The sequence below is a fragment of the Trachinotus anak genome, unplaced genomic scaffold (genome assembly GCF_046630095.1).
Source record: "Trachinotus anak isolate AG129_WGS33_773 ecotype Australia unplaced genomic scaffold, CSIRO_AGI_Tana_v1 ptg000009l, whole genome shotgun sequence".
Classification (NCBI taxonomy): domain Eukaryota; kingdom Metazoa; phylum Chordata; class Actinopteri; order Carangiformes; family Carangidae; genus Trachinotus; species Trachinotus anak.
Genome location: NW_027273860.1, coordinates 10,552,204 through 10,573,955, shown reverse-complemented (window position 1 = coordinate 10,573,955; position 21,752 = coordinate 10,552,204). Strand labels below are relative to the sequence as shown.

At 39.3% G+C, this 21,752-nt stretch overlaps 3 protein-coding genes across 12 annotated transcripts; 2 read left to right on the top strand and 1 right to left on the bottom strand.

The window, feature by feature from the left end:
• The first annotated feature begins 1,703 nt into the window (after positions 1-1,703).
• ppp1r42 (protein phosphatase 1, regulatory subunit 42) lies at positions 1,704-8,096 on the top strand. 4 transcript variants are annotated; one of them, XM_071485257.1, is made up of 10 exons: positions 1,801-1,872; positions 2,103-2,322; positions 2,795-3,006; positions 3,090-3,256; positions 3,339-3,477; positions 4,381-4,497; positions 6,241-6,358; positions 6,556-6,675; positions 7,065-7,152; positions 7,647-8,096. In XM_071485257.1, exons 3-10 carry the CDS (start codon positions 2,875-2,877, stop codon positions 7,729-7,731), a joined length of 966 nt encoding a protein of 321 aa, XP_071341358.1. In that variant the 5' UTR covers positions 1,801-1,872; positions 2,103-2,322; positions 2,795-2,874; the 3' UTR covers positions 7,732-8,096. The 4 variants fall into 4 exon arrangements, with proteins under 4 accessions (XP_071341357.1, XP_071341359.1, XP_071341356.1 ...); XM_071485256.1 differs by lacking the exon at positions 2,103-2,322 and having other exon boundaries at positions 1,704-1,802; XM_071485258.1 differs by lacking the exon at positions 2,103-2,322 and having other exon boundaries at positions 1,751-1,872; positions 2,795-2,877; positions 3,243-3,256.
• Positions 8,097-9,377: 1,281 nt separating this feature from the next.
• On the top strand, positions 9,378-15,172 carry LOC139625366 (transcription factor 24). 5 transcript variants are annotated; one of them, XM_071485263.1, is made up of 9 exons: positions 9,378-9,457; positions 9,883-10,326; positions 10,618-12,456; positions 13,532-13,582; positions 13,698-13,760; positions 14,010-14,048; positions 14,543-14,597; positions 14,840-14,889; positions 15,092-15,172. In XM_071485263.1, the coding sequence occupies exons 1-3, from the start codon at positions 9,455-9,457 to the stop codon at positions 10,726-10,728; spliced, it is 558 nt and encodes a 185-aa protein (XP_071341364.1). In that variant the 5' UTR covers positions 9,378-9,454; the 3' UTR covers positions 10,729-12,456; positions 13,532-13,582; positions 13,698-13,760; positions 14,010-14,048; positions 14,543-14,597; positions 14,840-14,889; positions 15,092-15,172. The 5 variants fall into 5 exon arrangements, with proteins under 5 accessions (XP_071341364.1, XP_071341363.1, XP_071341360.1 ...); XM_071485262.1 differs by having other exon boundaries at positions 15,089-15,172; XM_071485259.1 differs by having other exon boundaries at positions 14,840-15,172.
• On the bottom strand, positions 10,096-21,726 carry mcmdc2 (minichromosome maintenance domain containing 2). 3 transcript variants are annotated; one of them, XM_071485251.1, is made up of 15 exons: positions 21,491-21,726; positions 21,239-21,369; positions 21,089-21,148; positions 20,728-20,923; positions 20,400-20,522; positions 20,189-20,290; positions 18,472-18,600; positions 18,029-18,266; positions 17,704-17,909; positions 17,407-17,564; positions 16,761-16,940; positions 16,489-16,628; positions 15,938-16,047; positions 15,389-15,584; positions 10,096-10,233 (listed from the first exon to the last, which is right to left on the bottom strand). In XM_071485251.1, the coding sequence occupies exons 1-14, from the start codon at positions 21,591-21,593 to the stop codon at positions 15,418-15,420; spliced, it is 2,043 nt and encodes a 680-aa protein (XP_071341352.1). In that variant the 5' UTR covers positions 21,594-21,726; the 3' UTR covers positions 10,096-10,233; positions 15,389-15,417. The 3 variants fall into 3 exon arrangements, with proteins under 3 accessions (XP_071341352.1, XP_071341353.1, XP_071341354.1); XM_071485252.1 differs by having other exon boundaries at positions 15,965-16,047; XM_071485253.1 differs by lacking the exon at positions 16,761-16,940.
• Positions 21,727-21,752: the final 26 nt, after the last annotated feature.

Sequence of the window (21,752 nt, the reverse complement as noted above, 5' to 3'; positions counted from 1 at the left end):
CCTGCAGAGTGGCCAGCTCGTCAGGTTGTGGTGTGGCAGTGATGCAGTGCAGAAACAGAAGCTGCACACACTGGAGTCTATTCACCCAACGTGTCTGCTCTCCATCGAAGCAGACACTCACCAAGTCTGCCTTTTTTTTCCACAGACAGCTGCTTTGGCATGGGTTTGTGTCATGTCTCTTTTATAGTATTGTAATGGCTACATGTATATTTTCGATGTCATGTATTGCAAAGGAGAGAATCCCAGTGGGACAGAGGAGGTGTCTGTTTTTTCTCCTATGCACGAGTTCTGGCACCACTTCTTATAATGATTTTCTTTTACCATTATTTAAGCCACGTCTTAAAATGGAGGGTGTTCAGTATAGCGGTTTAGGAAGAGGAAACTTATTAGATTATATTTAATGTAATTTAGGATTTTTAGATTGTTGTATAGGTTTTCTGCACACATGTTCCACTAAATGGGTAATGTTTTTGCCAAATATTTAAATGCATTACATGGATGACTGTCAATCAGTACTGAGAAAGTATTTAGAGTATGCACTTTTAAAATAGATTCATCTAATGTTTGGTCTTTCATGGTGATTTAAGAATCAGTGAAACATACTGAACTCATTGGACATGTAAATATTATGATTATCACCAGATGGACATTTGTATGCATGACTAAAGGTGGAATAGGAAATATTATGTAAATTCTAATCAAGTCAAATTGTGGGCAGCCAAAAATCCATTACCTGTGAATTTTACTTTATTCTTTTAACATTTAGCAATTTTATAATTCCAAAGTATGTTCCCCATTACCAAAAAAAAAGCTTTTACAGATTGCAATGGAATGCCTTCTCCTTTGCTGTTCACATAGAAATAAAAGGGTGAACAACTGGGGGATTTGGCGCTGATATGAGAGCAGCAGATTGATATGACTCATAATTACTAGTTATGGGAAGATACAGTATTTAGAACCTATAGATCTAATGACCCCACAAAGATCTGGAGATGTTATGTTTAGTTTGGCTCTCAGAAGAAATAACTCTGCAACTGTGGAGCTGTGTGTGAAGAAGCTGAACCCAGCTCAGAAAGTGCCACACTTCCTCACTACCATGTGCTCCTGCATAAGTGGTGGCAAGTCACTCCCTCACAGGAAACCGAGGTCATGGCATGAAATAGATTAACAACAGTGGGAGAAGACTGTTGTGGTCCTGACACAGTATGCTGCCTTGAAAGATAGACACTACAGCTTGGAGAAAGGTCCTCTTAGCTGCATAGAGAGAGCAAGTAAGAAAATATAAACTGCAGAAAGTTTTAGTGTCTATGTAGTTCAGTTGATATGGTTTGTGTTGATGTGTGCATCATAAGAACATTATTAAGATCCACCTTTTTTTATTTGCATTTATTCTTAATTTGTGGTATTCTTAAAATACCACTTACACAACAAAATAGCTTGAAACATTTCTAAAATACAGTAAATTCCTAAACCCAAATTTTATTTCTATCCATTTCTCTTTTATTTTTTTTTATTTTTACATCCAATTATACAACTATATATATGTATAAAATTAAAATTAAATTAATATGCTGTTTAATTTAGTAAATACTGTTCTTGTCCTAAAATTGCATAAATAGTTATGAATGTTTGTTTGTAACCCAAATAATATTACTAAAGCTAACATAACAAACAAGATGACGAATTAGCTGACTTCCGCCTCGCCGGTGTTGCACCAAATTCTGTGACCTCACTGACGCGCTGCTTCCGTGGTTTCCATGGCAGCATTTTTGCTTGGCTCAAACAAAACAGCCGAACTCGCGGTATGCTTCGCAACTTCTTAAAAAAATGTTTAGCTAGTCCGCGTTTTAAAATTTGCTACTGATCCCAGAGGTAGGAGAATTTAGTTCATATTTTACACATGGTCAAATTCATCATAATAAGGGAAATAATTCACGCTAAATTTGGTGGTAGAAGATGCTCCGGAGTTACAATAGCTTTTAAGCTAGCTATGAAGGCAGACTACTGACTGTACTGGGGCCTCTCCAGCCATGGGGATCCCATCACCACCCGCCACTGGTTATCTGCATTGACTTTAATGGATATGTCTTGTCCCCGGACAGCTATGACTTTATTTGACAGTGATAAACTGCTGTTCACAAGTCTCCAGAGAGAAGGTGCCCAGGGGTGAATAAGTTCAGTTAGCCGATAGCTTCTGTCCATACTTCAGCTCTGCCGTATCGATCAGTGCCTCTTGTCCCCCACGCCTCGGTCCGATGCTTTGAGATCAAGTGTAGAAAAGACCTGCTGTCACATCCCTCTTCCTTTATATCCATTACTCAGGTAGCTACACTTATTGACTGCCGTATAACTAGCGGATGGAGAGGTGATGTATAATAATGCTTGTTTGCAAAGTGAGATCAAAGTGTGGTTTTATATCTCAATGTCAGGTCAAGCTAATATACAAGCCCCATGGGTACTGAATAAAAGGAAGTAGTGGGGGCTCTGCTCAGACTGCTTGGGGAATTGACCACCCTAATTACAACACAAATTGAGTGGTCACTCACCCTTTGGCCTCTTAGCAAGTTTCCTGGAAAACAGTGATGTTTTCTTCCATCAATTATCACTAATTGTGAATTGACAGTTAGGTTTTATGCCATTTAAAGTTTTGCACAAGGTTAATGTTTGTCTGTCATTCCCGATTAGTAATGCTGAAGTAAGTTGGCATTAGTAAATAGTCCGTCAGAGTAACATTTGTCTGCCTGCTAAGGTCTATTCCAGCTTATATGTGTCTTTTTACCTCCCAAACACACAGCTGTAGCCACTGCTGCGGGCTGAATGCTTGGCTGAAGCTGAAAAGGATCCTCTCTGAAGCAGTGTCTGTGACGGGCCACCATGGTACATCTGAACATAGATCTGATTGCTAAATCTAGAAACTACTTTAAAAAGAAAAGGGGCCTCTCCTTCCCAGAATACCTCAAGACACTTACCCACCTCCACTTTTCAGGCAAGAATATCGAAGATATTGTAAGTAGCCATTATTGGCACTGAGGTTTTAATTTGTTGATTTTTCTTTTCTTTTATGCCTCATGTTGTCATTTTATTTTCAGGGTGATCTCTCCATGTGCAGAAACCTCACTGTTCTTTACCTCTATGACAATCAGATCACAAACATTTGCAACCTTGGCTTTGCCTCCAACCTCACCCATCTTTATATGCAGAACAACAACATTACTCATATAGACAGTCTCTCTAATCTGCAGATGCTCTCCAAACTGTAAGTAGACAAATTTAACTGACTGTTGTCCTGTGCTGTTTTAGGTCTGCATAAACATGTGTGCGGCCTTTCTTCTCTGCAGGTATCTTGGTGGAAACAGGGTAACCGTAGTAGAGGGCTTAGAGCAGCTCAGTGAGCTCAAGGAGCTTCATCTGGAGAATCAGAAGCTGGCACCAGGGGAAAAGTTGCTCTTTGACCCCAGGACTCTCCTCTCACTTGCTGTATGACCTATTTTTACACTGTTCAGTACAAATATAGTATGAGAAAAAAAAGGTTGCCACACACTCCCTACATGATTTGGTCTCTCTTCATTTAAAACTATATATGTTTTTTAAGTAATGAAAAGGTCAGAGAAAAGCCGAATTTAAACTTATTACACAAAAGGATATGTGTGGTGTATCAACCTGGTAGGTTATCACATATCTCTGATTTCTCAGAGACGAGTGATCCATGTAAAAGCAATATTGTGCTTGGTTTGATGATGTCAAAGAGACCTCTGTTGCTCTCTCTGGTCTGACAAATCAGTTAGGTCTGTTTGCTTGAAGGCAGGCCATGGATAAACACACCAAAAGTCTCAGCTTCTTGTTTGTTTGGATAATTAAAGAAATTGCTGTGCAAATGTAAAGAGTTCCAGCTTTTTATAAATGTGCCGTTATAGAACTTCAAACCAAGACGAATAGTTAACAACAGCACTATCTAGAGTATGATTTGGACACGATCCTAGCAGTTCAGGCGTATAAAGAGAGCAAATGTAGATGCTTAATCCAAATGGATAAATAAATAAATTTATTTTGGGCACACACAATAGTTCTGTAATATTCTTCCTCTCAGAAGCCGTCACCTTAAAAAAATTGTCTGACAATTTTGGTTTTGAGGACAGCAATGTGTGTGATTTTTGCCCTTTTCTGGGAAGTTGTGTAACATATTTGAACAACTGTTAAGGTTTAACATTTGACCACAGAAAATATATCTTATTGATGTGCTTCTTTTTGTCTTTCTCTTCCTTTTCTCCCAGAGCTTCTCTTTCAGGGTCCACAATGTGAAATTTATTTGTAATATTCTGTCATACTATTAACTGTAAAATGAACTTTTCTTTCTTTGTGAATCTGATTTTTTTTTCACAGGAATCTCTTTGTGTCCTGAATATCAATAATAACAACATTGATGATGTCAGGGACCTGGCAGTGCTGAAAGAACTCCAGCTTTTTTCTGCTGCTGACAATAAATTGCACAATATGGAGGTAAATATAACTTTTGGAAAAACCTAAGTAAAAGTGTGTGTGAAACATGTTGCCATTCAAGAATTCTTCTCCAGTGTGGCAGAAGTAGATACTGACTGCGTGCTGTACACTGTGGAGTCAAAGTAAATAATACCACATCATAGTAACTATACATGACACGCTGCATTAAAGTCAACATACTATTTATTAGTTGATCAGGTCATCATTAACATTGTTCCTTGGCTTTCTGCAGTGATGTGTGAAATTATATGGAGAACAGGGTTCTAAAGAACCAAATCCTGCAAATCCTGCCATAGGTTCCCAGTCTCCATGACTTGCACAGGGTCAGAATTATTCAACAAATCAGCAAGCCATTCCCCTGAGACTTTTCTCACTGACAGCTTTAAACAAGCACAAGTTTCTCCTTTTCCTTGGGAGGCTGATTTTTCCTCTCTGCCTTAGAATCCTCTATTTGATACCCTAAACCACCAGTACTTAACTTTATGGGAGATTCATCTATGGTAAAGATATGATTTATGCTCTCTTGCTTCTTTGAAAAATGACCTGCTTGTTTTTGTGGATCACTCTCTGATGGCAGTAAATTTTTGGGAATTAATATATTACCTGCAAAGGTTGATGGCTTCATTTAAAAGGGCTTGATTCTTCTTTTTTTAACCAGTATTTAACACCTGGATGACACATTCAAGCACTTTATAATTAACTACTTTGCTAAGGCTACTTTCTCAGCATAAGTGATTTTCTTTTGAGAACGGTGATGCAGGTAATTGTTGTACATGTGTCATTTTTAGCAGATATCTCCTATAATTTATACAACCCATCTGCCACTATTGATTCTGCAAAGACAGCACTCTAAAGGATCGATCTGTTCTTCCACGTCATTGGGTCAGAATCTAGAGGAAATGTTATGGATTTTTAAAATAGATTATGACAGGCAGTCAGCCAGGGTGACAAATGGGGAGCATCTTCAGAGGCCGTTAGTTGTGTGCAGGGCAGAGAGGACAGGGGAATCGAAGTCCTGGTCAAATGCAGGTTCATAACTGGCCCATCATTAGTCCAGGCAAGAGAGCCAGCCAAAGCTCAGCGCGTATCCAGCCTTTGCTGTTCTCCACGCCCCCGCATGGGGGGCAATTTGGCGCTGGGCTGCTCTTCAGTGAGGGCCTTCTGAGTGACGGCCCTGACACGATCATTTATCAAAGCCTGGGAGCGCGCAGTGCTCAGGGGTCCCCTCTGAACTGATTGCAGCACGAGCTGGAAAAGTGGAAGCGCTTTGGCCAAGACAGGAAGGCAATGAACAATCAGAGCGTGTCCAGAGAGTATTCATATTTCCAGGCTTGGATTAATGTGCCTTTAGATAAACATACAACTGCAGGCAACTCGCTAGAGGAGCCAGCCTCGCACTGCCCCAGGAGAAAACTTGTAGTTACATGACACCGGCGACACTGTTTATTAAAATAGACTGATATGTTGTTTATGCACTTTCCACTGGCCCCTTGTACTTCACATTACCATTCACTTATAGCAAGTCTTTAAACATTTGGCTGATGTTTGTCTCTGATTATTTATCATATCATAAAAATGCAGTATTTTTGTTTAAAAAAGGTTTTCTGTTGTTTCCTTTTTAGTTACTGAGCATAGCATACTGAGCATAGCATAGAGACACAGTCTTGCCATTTAAAACATTAGTGGTTAAAACAAATACACCACACATACTAGATTAAATTTCTCTTTTTTGTGCATTTGCAGGAGTTAGAGGATGTGTTCAGTCTCTGGCCTCAGCTGCTTCAAATGGATTTGAGTGGCAATCCTGTGTGTAAAAAACCAAAGTACAGAGACTGCCTGATTACTGTATGCAAAAGCCTTGGTAAAATGTTATTAATTTCTTGCTTAATGGCATCCTAATCTATAAACGCACTTTATTTCTTTGACTAACCCAAAATTTACATAACCCTAACCTTTTCTTATTTATTTTAATTTCATGGTGAAATAAAAAATACACTGTTCACTTTTAAATTTCAAATTTAATTTTTGTATGTTTAAATTCTTTATTCATTTTTGCAGAGATTCTCGATGGAAGGGAAATTAATGAGTTAACCAGACAGTTCCTTATTAACTGGAAAGCATCTAAAGAGGCCAAGAAGAAAAAAAACAACACACACATGCTGTCAGGACCTTTACCAAGTAAGTCGCTAAATTCTTTTTTTTTTTTTTTAATTGTCCTGCTTTTTATCCGCTATCCTTTGTTTTAGCATGGCTATGTTTTTGATTTAGTGTATGTATTGATTATGTAAGTGTATTAGAAGTGTGATAATATAGATAGACACAATACTAAGAAAGAACTACATCCTTACATACAGTATGTCTTCAATACAATTTGGAAACCACTAAAAAAGTGTGAACTGGATTTTTAAAGACTTTCAGAGTACTTTCTGTTGTCATCACATTCATCTTTCTTTACTTCGTTATGCTGGTTGAGTTTTGAATTTGTGTGTGTGTGTGTGTGTCTGGTGTGTGTGCATGTGTATGTGTGTATGTATTCTATGTATGACTTTGATTTGTTTATATTCCAGATGACTTTAACATGGGTCAGGGTCCACATCCTGGTCACATCTACAGCCATGCTGGCATGCAGAGGTGGAAGCCGCAGCAGCCCCTCAGGTCCAGTTGTTAACACAGATCTCAGTTAGCCTTAGAGTAGACATTTTGACTGACTATTTTATTATTTGCTTATGTGGACATTAAATTATGATGTTATATCTTTTCAACTATACAACCAGACGTTATACAGAATTTATATCCTATATGACGAAATGATCAAAATTCTGTCAACTGTTAAGTTGATAAGTTTCATCTCTTTTACAGTTCTCCCCAAAATTAAGAAATGTTTTTTAGATCAGTGTTATGGCACCAGTTATTTTATGTCAGTCATTTTTATTTCCCTCAATCTTCCTGCTTACCTGCAAATAACTATTTTGTGATGATGTTGTCTTGATCAGCAGGTTTATTTATATAGTGGGAATATCATCATAGGACTGTCAATCTCTGTTAAATATGTACTAAATTTTAAACCACAGTCATTGTAGGAGAGCAGTTCTGTGATGGTTGACCCATAATCTGATAATGCTTCCTCTTGTTTTTATCTGATCTCACAGGGCGCAAAAATTAAAGATTCCTATGAATGGGCCTCTCAATTATGTGGCTGTCTCCTCAGCCATCTGTAGTCATGTGGATGCTTAAGACAAACCTAGCAATCCCATGAACTCCCCACCCACCGCCCTAACAGGACTAACAATGCTACTGCTTAATTTACACAACTTGGTCATAGCAGCTGCAGATCGTTTATCCTTTTATATTGAGCAACTCAGAGAACAGTCACTGTCATCTGCTTGGTGTGATGCCCATAGCTGAAATATCCTTGATCTCATGGATCATATAGTCTATGTTACCTGATTTCAAACATGGAATTTTTATTGTCACAACATATGTTCAGAGGTTTTGATTTTATTTTTCTTATAACAAAATCTTTGTTGTTATAAATGGGTTACTGAAGCTGAAATATTCTACTATTGTTGAAAAAAATAATAAAAAAAGAATGTATGGTATGTACACTTTTCCTTCCCTTACTTTTACAGCTAGTACATTTCTAATTATAATTTTTGGGTCTGAGGATATAAATAAGTTCATCCTCAAATTGTTACTGCCGATATAGTGTGTGTAATTTTTCTTCTGCGTGCATTTGGCAAATAAGTGATCCACAAGATGCAGAATGGCACAACTAAATGATCACTTTGCCCTGCTATTACAAGGCTTTACATTATCCAAAGCTAACAACATATGCTTCTATTCAAACAACTGTAATCAATGATCCCGTCCTCTTTTATAGCAAATACAGTACTGGATGTATTTATTGTCATCATTGTTGCTAAATGTTTGAATGAGTTTTAAGGATCCACGTGGGTGTGTAACCCCTGAAAGATGCGGGGTAATTAGGGAAACAAGCTTACTTAACCTTCTTTTACTTCACCTTATAATTAGTGGCCGGGAGCAATACTGTTACTCCATCCTTACAAAAACAATGTTTATTAAGAACAGTCCGAGGATATACATATTATGAATAATTCCTTTCATTAATTTGCCGACATCTCCGTTTGGAGCCCGAGAAATCAGAGTGATTAATTTATGAGTCTCGCAAGAATTTCCTCAATGCCTGCCTGTTGATTGCAGTGCAGGAGTTTATTTATTAGCTGTTCCAATGAGCTTGCAATTCAAGACACCCTGGCAATTAGTCAAATGTTTTGCATATCACCTTACACATGTCAGCTTGTCTTCATGGTCTATTGCAAATTACGTTTTGAAAGAGTAGTCTTTATTTTTAACCATGACATTTTTGAGGTAATTTTAACTAAATTTCTTCCCGTTGTCACTTTTTGATAGGCTTAAAAAAAATACAGTGTCAGGTTCGCAGCCAATTAGAGCGGGATATGGCCCACCACATATCAGTGTTAAAGGAAAAGAGAGTTCTGCCTCTGGCGTTGAAAACGAGCCTCTGCCGCCCTCAGACTGAAATAAGTTGGGAAAGGGAAAAGAGCCGTGTTCTCCAATGCGAGGGAGTGTTATGGAGCGAGTGATTAATTACGTCGGAGTGAAATACTTGTCCACCGCTTTCTGTATCCAATAAATTAAGGGCTCCTGAGACTTTTACGCACACAGGTGAGGTGTTGGATGCGCGTACGGGGACTGCTGCGCACCTCTCCTGCAGACGCACCGCTTTATAAGGATAAGCCGGACGTCGACTGGGACTACTCTGCAGTGAAGAGCAAATTCTCTGTCCTGTTGAAGTCCTCTTTGGATTGCCTTCATGTCGTTTTTCAAGACAGCGCCTTTGAGAAATACCAGAGGTAAACTCCATATCAGACCACCAAGCAAACAGTTCAGATGAGTTTGTACGCTGGCAAAATGCATGGTAGGGACTTCATTTGTACTGCAGGTCTTCTGACGTGCCACTGAGCAACCAGCATAAAGATGTCTTTGGTGTAACTGTGGACAGCTGTCTCTTCTGTCATTTGACTTTTACACGTTTTGTTTATGAAGGGATGAACTGTAGACTGTTTAATTTGGAGCACCCTGCAATCTGGTAGCAGACATTTTCAGTAATAAGAAGTTGTGGTTTAATAGCTAAATAACACAAATGTCACACCTTTGATATTGTAGATTACCAAATAAGTTAAAAGTTAAGTTAAAGCTAGAAGAGTGGCAAGTAAAAAATTAAGAACTTGTCTCTAGAATAGTCTTTTAACTTTTAACTGTTTTAACTTCAAATAAAACTTCCATATACACACAGGGTTGAGCTACGACTAGTGACTTGTATTTTGTCATATAAATCTTCAGGACTGTAAGTGCACCCTGATGGTTGGCAGACAGACGCTCCGAATGGACAGCGGTACTTGTTCCGGCGCGGTGGTGGATGATAGCCCTGCATCTAGTCCCAGCTCCAGCCCCAGTCCGGACGGTCGTCGTCGAGACCTCCAGCGGGCCAGGGTCCTCCAGTCCGGCGGGCTCGGCGGCAGAGGACGCCCGGCGGCAGCTAACGCAGCACGGGAGAGGAGCCGAGTGCAAACCCTGAGAACCGCGTTCCTGGAGCTACAAAGAACTTTGCCGTCAGTGCCGCCGGACACCAAGCTGTCCAAACTCGACGTGTTGATACTGGCCACCACCTATATTGCCCATTTGACTCGAACACTACAAGAGGAAGGCACGGAGGAGGGAGAGAGCACAAAACAAACAGAGGCGTTACACTCATTGAAAGGTGAAGGCTACCTGCACCCAGTGAAGGTCAGTGATGATAATAATAATAATAATAATAATAATAATAATAATAATAATAATGGCGTGTTAGGTGTTAATCTGTTTTTATTTGTAAATATTGTCAATATTATGAAATTAGTTTTGATAAACAATTTCTGAACGAAACTTCTCTCTGCAGTCACTGTGGCTCTACAGTGAAAAAGAAAAAAACCTTCTAGATTATGTAACAAAATTTCAAAGCATGCAACATCATCATCTAGCTGTTGGGCCTACTTTAGAGGTTACTTCAGGCTATTAACAAATTAATATCTTCCACAGAAATGGCCAATGCGATCCAGACTGTACGTCGGGGCAACCGGACAGTTCTTGAACACCACAAATACTTCAGAGTCAGAGAATCAAGGCCCGTCGTCGTCCTCCTCCCAGTAATAGGCTTAAATAATTTATATGAAACAATTTCATATTTGCATGAGTTCATGCTCTTTACTTTGGCAGCAGCATATGTCTTATGATTGTAGAACAATTAGCCTACCTGATTTCACTTCCATCAAGCCCTATACCGATAGGAAGACATTGTAAATTAATATATTATGTGAGTTTTATTGTACAAATTTTGAGAAGGAATACATGATGTTTCTGTTGTTATTTTGGCTAATCCTGTTTGTCCTGCGTTGTGCAGCTCCATACATGTCCCAGGCATGATATCTGTAGAGATGGGGTAACGAGCCCGTCATGCTTGAGGTGTGCACTTTGAGCTGAAACATTTGCACTAAATGCATGTGTGAATAACTTAACATCTGTCATGTGAAGTGGTCTGTCAGAGAGTCAACAATGGAGGCTCTTCATCTCATGTTCCTTCTTATTTTTTTACATGCATGGCTGTAAATGTGTTTGTGAATAAATGACTTCAGTGAAAGAAGACGTCTCCTCGGGTTCTGATGATAATAAATAATCAATGAAAATGCCCTTGTCAATTGGGCATATTTCATAAATTAAAAATAAAAAGTGCAATAATTAAAAGCCCATCTTGAGTTTGTCAGGGCATTACTTATTTATTTATAATAAAAATCAAATCAAATCAAATAATTATAATATTGGTGGTAGTAGTTGTCGTCGTAGGAGTATGATGATAATTATTATTAGCCTATAATTAGTATTATCTTTATTTATTTCAACACTGATTTACTATATATTTGCATTTAAGACTGTTGTTGTCATCGGTCGTTGTCAGTCAGTTACCACTGTGGTGGCGTTAGGGTTAATTAAAGAATTGGATTTTCACAGGTGAAATGAACAATTTGATTCGCAACAGATTTACTGCACTTGACTGAAGGATGTACAGCAGACCTCCTGACTGGTTAGACTCTAGAAATCCAATGAGCTAAACATCAAAAAAAGAAGGAAAGAAAAATAGATAGATCATGTTTCAGCTTTGTTTAAAGTGTCTTAAAAAGAAAGCAAACAAGAAATACCTATATTTATACAAATCAACAACAGACATTTCAATGGCGTGAATACGAAAATGAACATCTGTAGCTACATTAAACATTTCAACGATGTAACATTTCAGTGGAGGCAGAAGTGGTACGATGGTGCTTATGTCTGTTCAACACTGAAGTTCATTTACTTAACTTTGAACTAATTGATCTGACCATATTTATGTAACTTTTTCAAATATTATTAAATACATGGGTAAATCACAACATTTTAATATGAAAGGGTAAGGGCAGTATATGTTTATTGTAGACTTTTTGAAGGAAATGAGGGAGTTTGTAGTCATGCTAATTATTATGCAAAAAGACTCGTGTATACTTTAAATGTAGTCAGCTGAAGAAAATAAAGTTAACCAGAAAATCCACCATAGATCACTTCTTTGTCACAAACCTGGTGCTTTTAGTTAACGACACGGAGAGAATGCAGGCATTAGTCACTTTTGCAGTTTAAATATAAGCGTCAAAGAGTCGGAGGTGATTGATGTTGGTCACTGAATTGCTGCTCAGCTGTGCGCTTCATGTGCTGCACTGCGCAGCTCTTAGGCGCAGTGACGGGAAGACGGACCGGAAGCTCTCCCTCTTCGCCAGCAGAGACCGTGGTGAGCGGTCATGCTTTTCCCCCCACGTCTCGACTGAACGATGACCTCTTTCAGATTAATCTTCAGTACGTGAGTAAGCAACTGTGAAATGTGTTTGTATGTGTCTGTATCTTAAAACGTCGTCTACATGCTTCCAAGCTAATTCGGAGTTCCCTTTAGTACGTGGCTGTTGGTAGTTAGCATAAAGCTAGTTAGCATCTCGGCCACGTGGGTAAGAGGAGCGCATGTTGCAGCTGCTTTGCAAAAGGTTTTCATTATGATTCACATACTAACGATGAAGTAACCTGTCTTTTTCTAATAGCAAAGCTAGTCAGTATTTGTATTTTACATTCAGCATCGCACATCAATTTCTCTCTGCTCAGCCATGAAGTAAGGACGTATGACTTAACGCAGGTGGACTTGGAATGAGATTTCATGTAATGTTGACTATTAAAGCTCTGTTCGGTCCTTATCACGTCTGATCTTAGGGCATTTCTCATTTTGTTAAGTGTTGTTGCACATAAGGGCATACATGGCTATATAGAAAAACTAGCGAGAAGCAGCATATGTAGCACACATGCAGACTGACCCACCAGTAATGCGGTTTCAATGTCTCACTGCAGACAGGCCCCATCCCTGAAGTAATGCAATAAATCATTCTTTTAGACAGTTCAAAAGGGAAAAATGCCCTCTGTGTCATTCGGCTTCTTACAGCACTGTCCATATCTGGTATTGTCCAGAGGTCAGCAGAACAGCGGCTGGTCAGGGAATTGCCCTCTCCCATTATTTCACTGTGGAAAGTCATCATGATCCCTTCTGAGGACCTAAGGTCATGGCAGAGGTCGAGACCTGCTGTTGAACCCGTCCTCAAGCCTGCGATGTTAGCCGTGCTCCCAAGCTGTGTTACACTGCACCCTTTGACCTTCGGGTGATCAGTCATCAGTCCTGACCATATTGGCTATTCCTTCAGTACATGTTATTCATGCAAGCTGAAAATCAATACGTCACTCCTGAGAGTAATTAGTTGTGTGGATTGGAGAGGTTACCGCGACAGACTTGTGGGGTAAAATCATGGCTGTCTAAAGGGATGACTATATTGAAACTAACTATAAAGATTGAAAATTATTTGCATTTAAATGTATGTGGCTTCTGTCTTTTTAGGAGTGCTAATGAGGATGGCCAATCCCAGCTATGACTGGCACACCTGATAAGGTAATATTAAGATGCGTGTCATTATTCAAACAAAATTTGAAGATCTGTTATAATAAATGAGCTCAGAGGCAGAGTGCTTAGTGGAATCTGTACTCAGTGATCCTTTTGATTTCAGATGTCAGGCCACCACTGCAAACTACAGATGGCCAAATTCAAGTCTTGACTGTGTGGTTCTAAGGTGAGTGCTTAAGTGTTAGACAGATTTTGGTTGTGTAATGTCTAGAGGGCACTCCTGCTGCTGGCACAGTGATGAATTCACTTTTTGCCGTTTACCCATCAGACAATAAGGTGGTGAAACTGTGACTAACTGAATCTCCAGCATAAGATCAGTCCAAACTGGTTTTTACAAAAGTTGAATGGCATTTGGTTTTTATTTTCTTTGAAGTAATCTCAGTCCTGTTTTTTTTTGTAATTGTTTTCCCCATAGATGCCTGGTGTCAAGAGATACACCTGTGCTGATGAGAAGGTAAGTTATTACAGTATTTTCTTGTATACACTGCTATACATTTATGCTGCTGTAACAACATTGTTATATTTTAATTATTTCACTAGAATGACAGGAAAGCATCAACTAGTCCAGCCTAGTTAAAGATGATTTAAATTCATTAAAGTTTCATTAACTTACTCTGTGGCAGAAGTCAGACACAGCTAATGCTGTGCTAAGTCTAAAAAAAAAAAAAATTCAAACGTTGAGCACTGGCAACTTTTGCAGCTGGAATAGTGATGAGTTCACCTTTCGCCGTTTACCCATCAGACAACACAGTGGTGAGATTGTGACTACTGAATTACCAGCTGCAACCTTAGTTTTACCCTGTCTACTACATTGTCCCAGTGGTCTTGATTTTATGCATTTACAACAAAGGTTTCACATGTAGACAGGAAATGCCACCTTGACACTGTAATATTATACAAAAAACGTCTGTGTATAGAAATGTCACATTAACTTTCCATATTCAACAGATAAGCAGCTGCTATAATGGAACAAAAACGTGAGCGGCACCTCATCTCATCCCTGGTAAGTAAATCTGATTCTAAAATGTATTCACTGTTTTGCGTTTGAGGTGGCCTGTTCACGTCACTGCTTTTAACCCGTTTTTAAGTAGTAATGATGAGTTCACTTTTTCGCCGTTTACCCATCAGACCAAAATGGGCTGCTGAGAATGTGACTAACTGAACTTAAAGACAAAGTTGTAAAACCATACCCATCACTGTATTTTCACTTAAACTGATGATATATATATTTTATTTATTGGCAAGGTTACAGAGCCAGTGGACTGACCTGTCTAAAGGGGAACACAATTTGAAAGGTAAGTATGACCCCTAGTCCCTGTCAACTTGTAATAATAATGGTATATTGATATTTAGTTGACATTTTGTTTGCACATCATACTACAAAATGGAATATGTATTCAGTCCAGTAATTAATTGCATTACTTATAATAGTGTTTGTCCTCCAATCTGTTGTTTGTCTGAATGTCTTTTCCATATCTCATGGTGGTGTTGAAGCAGATGGATCACAGGTCGACAGAGACCTGATGTAATTGTAGAATTTTATTTTTTTAAATAATAAAACTTGTCTACAAGAAAAAATGCCTTGACTTGATCTTCTGTTTCCATGCATATGTTGTAATCAGATCTTAGTCAACTATCACCAGAAACCTTGTCACCATTGCATTAAATTAAAAGTTTTTTGTGTACCTGCATTGATTTGATTTGTATCTGTATTATATACTAACTATAAAGGAATGAAAGGAACAACATGTTCATTATCATGGTTTATGGTCAGTGTGATCTTGTGCTACCTACCTTTTTGTTTATGGATCTTTGGAGAGGCCCTACTCCTCTGTGATGTATGTATCTGCTCCCGGTGCGTAGGCGTAAATGAAGCGCAGGATATTCTGGTGAAGTTCATCAAGGCTTGTGTCTCTCCTGTGCAAACTATCCACATCTACCAGGTCACAGGGAAACACTGCATCAGGTGGAATCGCGAGTGCAGAGGCCCCTGTAGGAAGAGGCACATGTTTGAGGAAAAAACCTTTTGAAGCTGTTTTTAACATACAGAGCACTCATTGCTTATAACAAATACTCATGGCCATCATATAATCTACCATAATGAAATGGTTAAGATGTGTCTGTGTGTGTGTGTGTGTGTGTGTATGTATGTGTATGTATGTGTGTATGTATATATATATATACGGTACTTTACTTGTGTGTTGTGTGCATCTTTAAACGCTTCTAAGCAGACAAACAGATAATACAGGATAGCATTAAACTAATTACATAACATGACCTAAATTAATAATAGGACATATATGATAGAATGTAAGTAATGAAATGGGAGGGGGGGGGGGGTACCGTGCTTGAGAGTGACTGAGTTCTCACAGAGGAGCACAGCAATCACAGCATCTTCCTCCAGTACGCGTGTTCTGAGACATAACTTGCAGTGGGCCTCAGCCAAAGAGACCCTTTGAATAAAAACCATGAAAAGAAACATTTATAAATGAATGATTGCCCAAGTAATACAGTGAATGAAAAGTAGTTTAAATTTGTATCAAGTAGGATGGCAACAGATAAATTAATCAAAAGTGGTACAGGTCATATAAATATTTTGGGAATTAGAACTTAATTTGACATTTTCTTCCTGCAGTCTAACTGAAAAGAGATTTATTTTCACAGTTTTAGTTCCACATAAAATATGTCACCATAGTGGAAAAGGTTTGTAAACATATGTCATAACCAAATGAAAAATAGTCATCTGAAGATGTGGCTTGAATGAGAGTTCTCCACCTAGTGGATGATAGTGACATTACACTGGACACTGACTCATGATCTCTGCACACAGTCTGGTTGTAATGCAGAAAGAAGATGGAATATTATTCATCCTGATTTTGCAGTATAGTGCTTACAGTAGTTTGATGGAGGCCACAGACATCTTGACACCCTGACTCTGTGTTCGGACTCTGCGGCTGGCCATGTAGTAACCATGGATCATTTTCTCTGCTCCAGCACTAAGCTCCACTTTTAAACTTTGTGCATGGGCTAACAGCTGCAAGACATAGAAATGAGAGCAGCAATTGGGATTTAAGGTAAGCATATAAACACAAAAATCAACACTGTGTATTTAATAATTAACAAAGCAATGCAAAGGACATCATAGCAAGAGTAGATGTTTCTTAACCTCCTGGTAGTCCTGAGAAGAAAACTCCCAGCACAATGGGTAGAGGGGTTTTCCAGGCTTTACTGCCTGCTGGAGGGTGTGGACAGTCTGGGCAAGCAGGGTCTGCTCTCCCACCATATCCCTACACTGAATGACCAGGCCAAAGGCATCTGCCAACTGAATTGGTAGGGAACCCATTTCCTGCTCACAAAGAAGAGTCTGGCCATCAGAAAGCTATCTTATGTGCTGTTTGGTAACCTGCTGACATTCTAAAATGATAAGACAATCCTCTAAAGAAACTTGTGTTTTAGTTGTTATAGAGTTTATTGTCTACCTCTTCTCTGCAAAAGAAGAAAACAGCATTGATTAATCTCAAGGGCTCTGCTGTGAAGTAATGTTCTCTGGGCAGGGCACTTCCCTCAAGAAAAGTAAATTGTCTCAATTTCCTGTTTTGCCTGTGCTGTCTACAAACAACATCTCAGTTGAATGAGATGTGACATTTTCTGAGCTGAGTGTATTGTACAACACAAACCTAAGTTTCATCAATATAAGACACAATATATTTTACACAAAAATGTATCAATTTAGACCCAATAGTCCACATTCGGAGTATGTTTTAAGTGAGCTATACATTAGTAATACAACACTGTGTTGTGACTGGACTCACTGCTGTTCCCAGCACAGCACAGTCTGCCCTCCCAGAGCGCTGAAAGGGGTCTGTGAGGGCCCAGAAGCTGCACTGGATTGGGAAGGAAAGCTGCTGGTCAGCATCCTCACCATACTTCTTCCCTGGGATGAACACAGACACTGTGCGGCTCTCCAGAACTGAGAAGAAGTCAGAGAAGGAAAGCATACCAATGACTATATTTGGCCGAAATTATCCATCATCCTTGTAGCTGACAGACTCTTCTCCTTTTATCTAAGGCCATAACTTAATATTATATGAATCACTCTGGTGTTATACCTGACTGAATGGAATCCAACCTGTCCTTTTTGTAGCAGGCAAGATCGCCCAACATGCATATGCCCCCAGTAGCTAGCAAGGCAGAGCCAGCATGGATATTGGCAGTGCCTGTTCCATGTTCGTCCCGAGACAGAGATGCAAACATCTCCCCTGAGGCCTGATGCCTGACCCCACGACATGCCAAACCCAAGCTGTATGCCATTAGTCTAGCACAAACACAAAGGGTGATGGGCAATGAGGAAGATTAAATCTCAGGTTCTGTATGCAGTTGGTCCATTTAGGATGCACTAAGTTGCGTAATTAAAATAACTTAACTCTTCTTTACCTGTCTAGTATGAGAGTGTCAGTGGTGATAACTAGGAGATCCAAGTTGCTAAATGTGTCTTTTTCATCTGCTCTGGTCTGCACCAAGCTCAGCAACAAGCCCATTTTTAGTGTGTTGTACAAGCCTGGCGGAGCAATGTCCAAACCAAAGCAGTGGGCTACAATGGCAGGGAACCTCCAGGGAGAGGAAGCTGTGGCCTTCAACAGCTGCTGGAAACTGACACTGACTTTATGGGGATCTGTAGATAGAATTGTGAGACATGGGAGATATTTCAATATGGCAATGATGCACAATGTTGCATATAACATATGGAAACTATGTGGATTAATCAGAACAAACCATTTAAAACAAGTGTTGAGATTACATCTCTTATCAGTATGTCTGTGGCAGGGATTTCTGTTGATCTGAAGCAGGATTTAATATGAGATAATTTACTGCCTTACACTCTGGCTCCCATGGTTGGACGGTATTTGCCTCGACACTCCAGGTGATGTTGGGCCACTGGTGCACGTGTGCAGGAATGCCTAACACCCTGTAGAGTCGACCAATTCTCATCGAGTTACACAGCTCATCTATGTGAATAGGGCAAACAAAGCAATAACACTCAAAGGGGTTGTTCTCTGCTTCCTAGCGATTATTAAAGAAACATGCATGCCACCTACCAACTACTGCCAAGAGAAACACACAGTGAGGCCGTAAGAACAAAGATTTCTCTGTGCGCGAATTGCACAGCCAGCTAATGAGTGTTCCTTGCACTTATTAACACATATGTTTAGTAACGGGAACCCTGTGTATTGAATTCCTCACCAGGACTGGGTCGACAGAATATGTTAATTCTGGTGCTGAGATTTACTAAGCTCTCAGGGGTACCGACTTGACAATGTTATTAGAGGGGACAGAAACACTTAATATCCCTCCTTGAGGCACTGTGTGCGGCTGGCTGCACAAAAATCTGTTTATTTGAACTCTCCCCCACTAAGTTTGTGTTCCAAAGTTAGCCTCATTTAGAAAACCAGAGAAAATTAATGACAACCCTCAATACATCTGACTGGGTGTAAACATAACCTATTACAACCACATTATTCAGGACTGGGAGTGAATATAATGGATGAGAATAAGATTTTACAAACAAATATTACCCTTTACAATTTTGAGGATATTAATCTACAGTACATTATGTCATTTAATATTTTGACTTCTAAATGAAAACGGAGCCTTTTAACCCAGTAAAACTCAAAGTACTCATTTGTTCTCTACTAGCAAACAAAAAATTACTTCAGCTACACAAAAGAGTCTCTAAAACTGGTCAGGCCCAGTCAAGGACTCTTTAGCAGAGTGGCTGCATCCTGACAAGAATGCTTGACCTGCTCCTTGGTTGATTTGCAGTCCAACGCCATTGCTCTGCAACCTTCAGCTGTCATGCAGTATACTTTCAAATCTCATAACACATATACCAGGGCATCATTTCATTGCTAAGACTCTTAGAACAAAACTTTAGATGATTCAAGGATGGATGAATACACAGTAAAGCAATGAAATAACTTCATACTGTAGGTATGTTGTAAAGTTCAAAAACACCTTAGGTACTCTTAAAACGTCCTTATAACAGGGATGTGCCCTCATACTCCACCAGAGGGAGATGAACAAATTTTTATGCTGTTAAGTTCAGCATTTCTATAGAAAAAGAATCATTCTTGTGTTGTGTCTACAGCTGTTCTGATTTAAAGACACTTAAATATGCCAAGAAACACAGAGATTTAAGTCCTGCTTGAAAAAGCAGATCAGAGGTAGACTTCCTCCCACTCTGTATTGTTTATATTATGATTTGTATTCTTTGTTGTTTTATGATTGGTTTACTCTGATGTGGACCTTTGATATTGTGATCTTTCGATCTATGCTGCTATTGATGTTGATCATGATGTGTTGTGATAACATGCTGCTAGTGTACTTTTTTCACCTGCTGCCAGAGTACCCTCACCTTTTCTGGATTAAAATGGGCTGTAGGCTTTGTTTTTCTAACATTTATGTTGCAATTATCAGATAATTGAATAAATCACAATAAATATCATATATATATATATATATATATATATATATATATATATATATATATATATATACACACACACACTGTAAACTTGTAAACCTATGCAAACCTACCTCTGAGAAACAGGGTGACAGACTGGTATCTGAGTGATCTTTGCTGATGGGCATTTACAACATCCAGGGCTTTGACATGGATCAGCTCCACAAGCTGTTTGTCTGTCTCCACAATAACATACATGCACACATGCAGAATATAAAAATGAATATTATTTTCTTTTAATTACTTCTACCCAGTAAACAATTCTGGTAATGTTCACTTTGTCACCCCCCAAAACTCTGAACTTCACGTCCTCTCTCAGTTGGGAGTTGCAGATCATGCAGCTGAAGTCATTTCTCACAGTAGCTGACTCTGTTGCTCCGGGTGCATGGACTCGGATGTGGTGAAACCCTAGAGCCAGGATTGTGGAAATATAATCAAATGTAAATCCACTTTTAAGTCTATGAATACCACTGTCTGAGGATTGCTTTAAAAACATATGATTTTGTGTGAACAAACCCAACTGAGTGTGGTCTGTCTGTGTAGTCTGTGCTACTAGAAGCTGAGAGAAACCTAAAATGAAGGTAAAGAGGTGACAGTGTCTTCTCTGAAATACCTGTACAGCAGGGGCAGTCATCATTAATGCAGAGGAACCGGGCTCCCTGGGTGTATTTTGTGACTCTTGTCATGGCAATGACCAGGCCCTCCATGGAGACAGGCCTCATGGGGCCATATTTACGAGGAAAACTACAAAGGTCCATCGTGTACTCAGGGAAAGGAGGGAGGTGTGTCAACTTCAGAATTACATTCACCTCAAAAAAGCAACCACATGAGACATTGTTACATAGAGTTGATAATCCAGTCCAGTCAATTGCATACACGCAAATGCAATGTTAATGTACTAATAGCTACTGGTAAGATAAACATAGCACTGTCTGCAACCACAGGAAAGAAGAAGCTGTGGTATTTATTCATACCTGACTCTCTGTGTGTATTTTTTCAACAAGTGAAAGCGTCTTTAGGGCCAGGAAGCAAACCTGAATAAGGAATTAGGCAAATGTTGTTAACCTTACAGTAGAAGTTTACATTTCATTTTAGATACCTGTTTGCTCACTGTTTTCACTTACAGACTGAAACAATGTAGTTGCCCTTAGGGGGTCATGCAGAATACAGTTACCCAATACTGGATCCACCTCTATCACATCAGAGGGGTTCACACTGATACAAAACCTGTACACTGCCCCGGTGTGTTGAGGATCTGAAAAGAGGGACAATAGTTAAAAAGGGGAAATCCTAGCTTAAATGTAGCTTGGTGGTTTTAGCGTCCATGCTAACTGGCCTTAGCTATTTTCTTTTCATCCCTCTCACAGCAGACTTACCGTTGAATTGTTTACAGTCTTCGGACAGTTTTTGAAGGCCACCACTTCTGTCTAAATAGACCAGAACCGATTCCTTCAACGACAAATTGTCAGCCATTTTCATTCAGTGGTAAAAACGTAAAACTTTGCAGTAAGTTAGCATGACCACGTTTGACGGTAGCAAGCCTCAACGACGTTGCCATGGAGACCGCTCATCGGGGGATCTGCATGACGTGGTGCGATTGAGTAATAATTTCATCATATTACAAATTCTCCATTATTA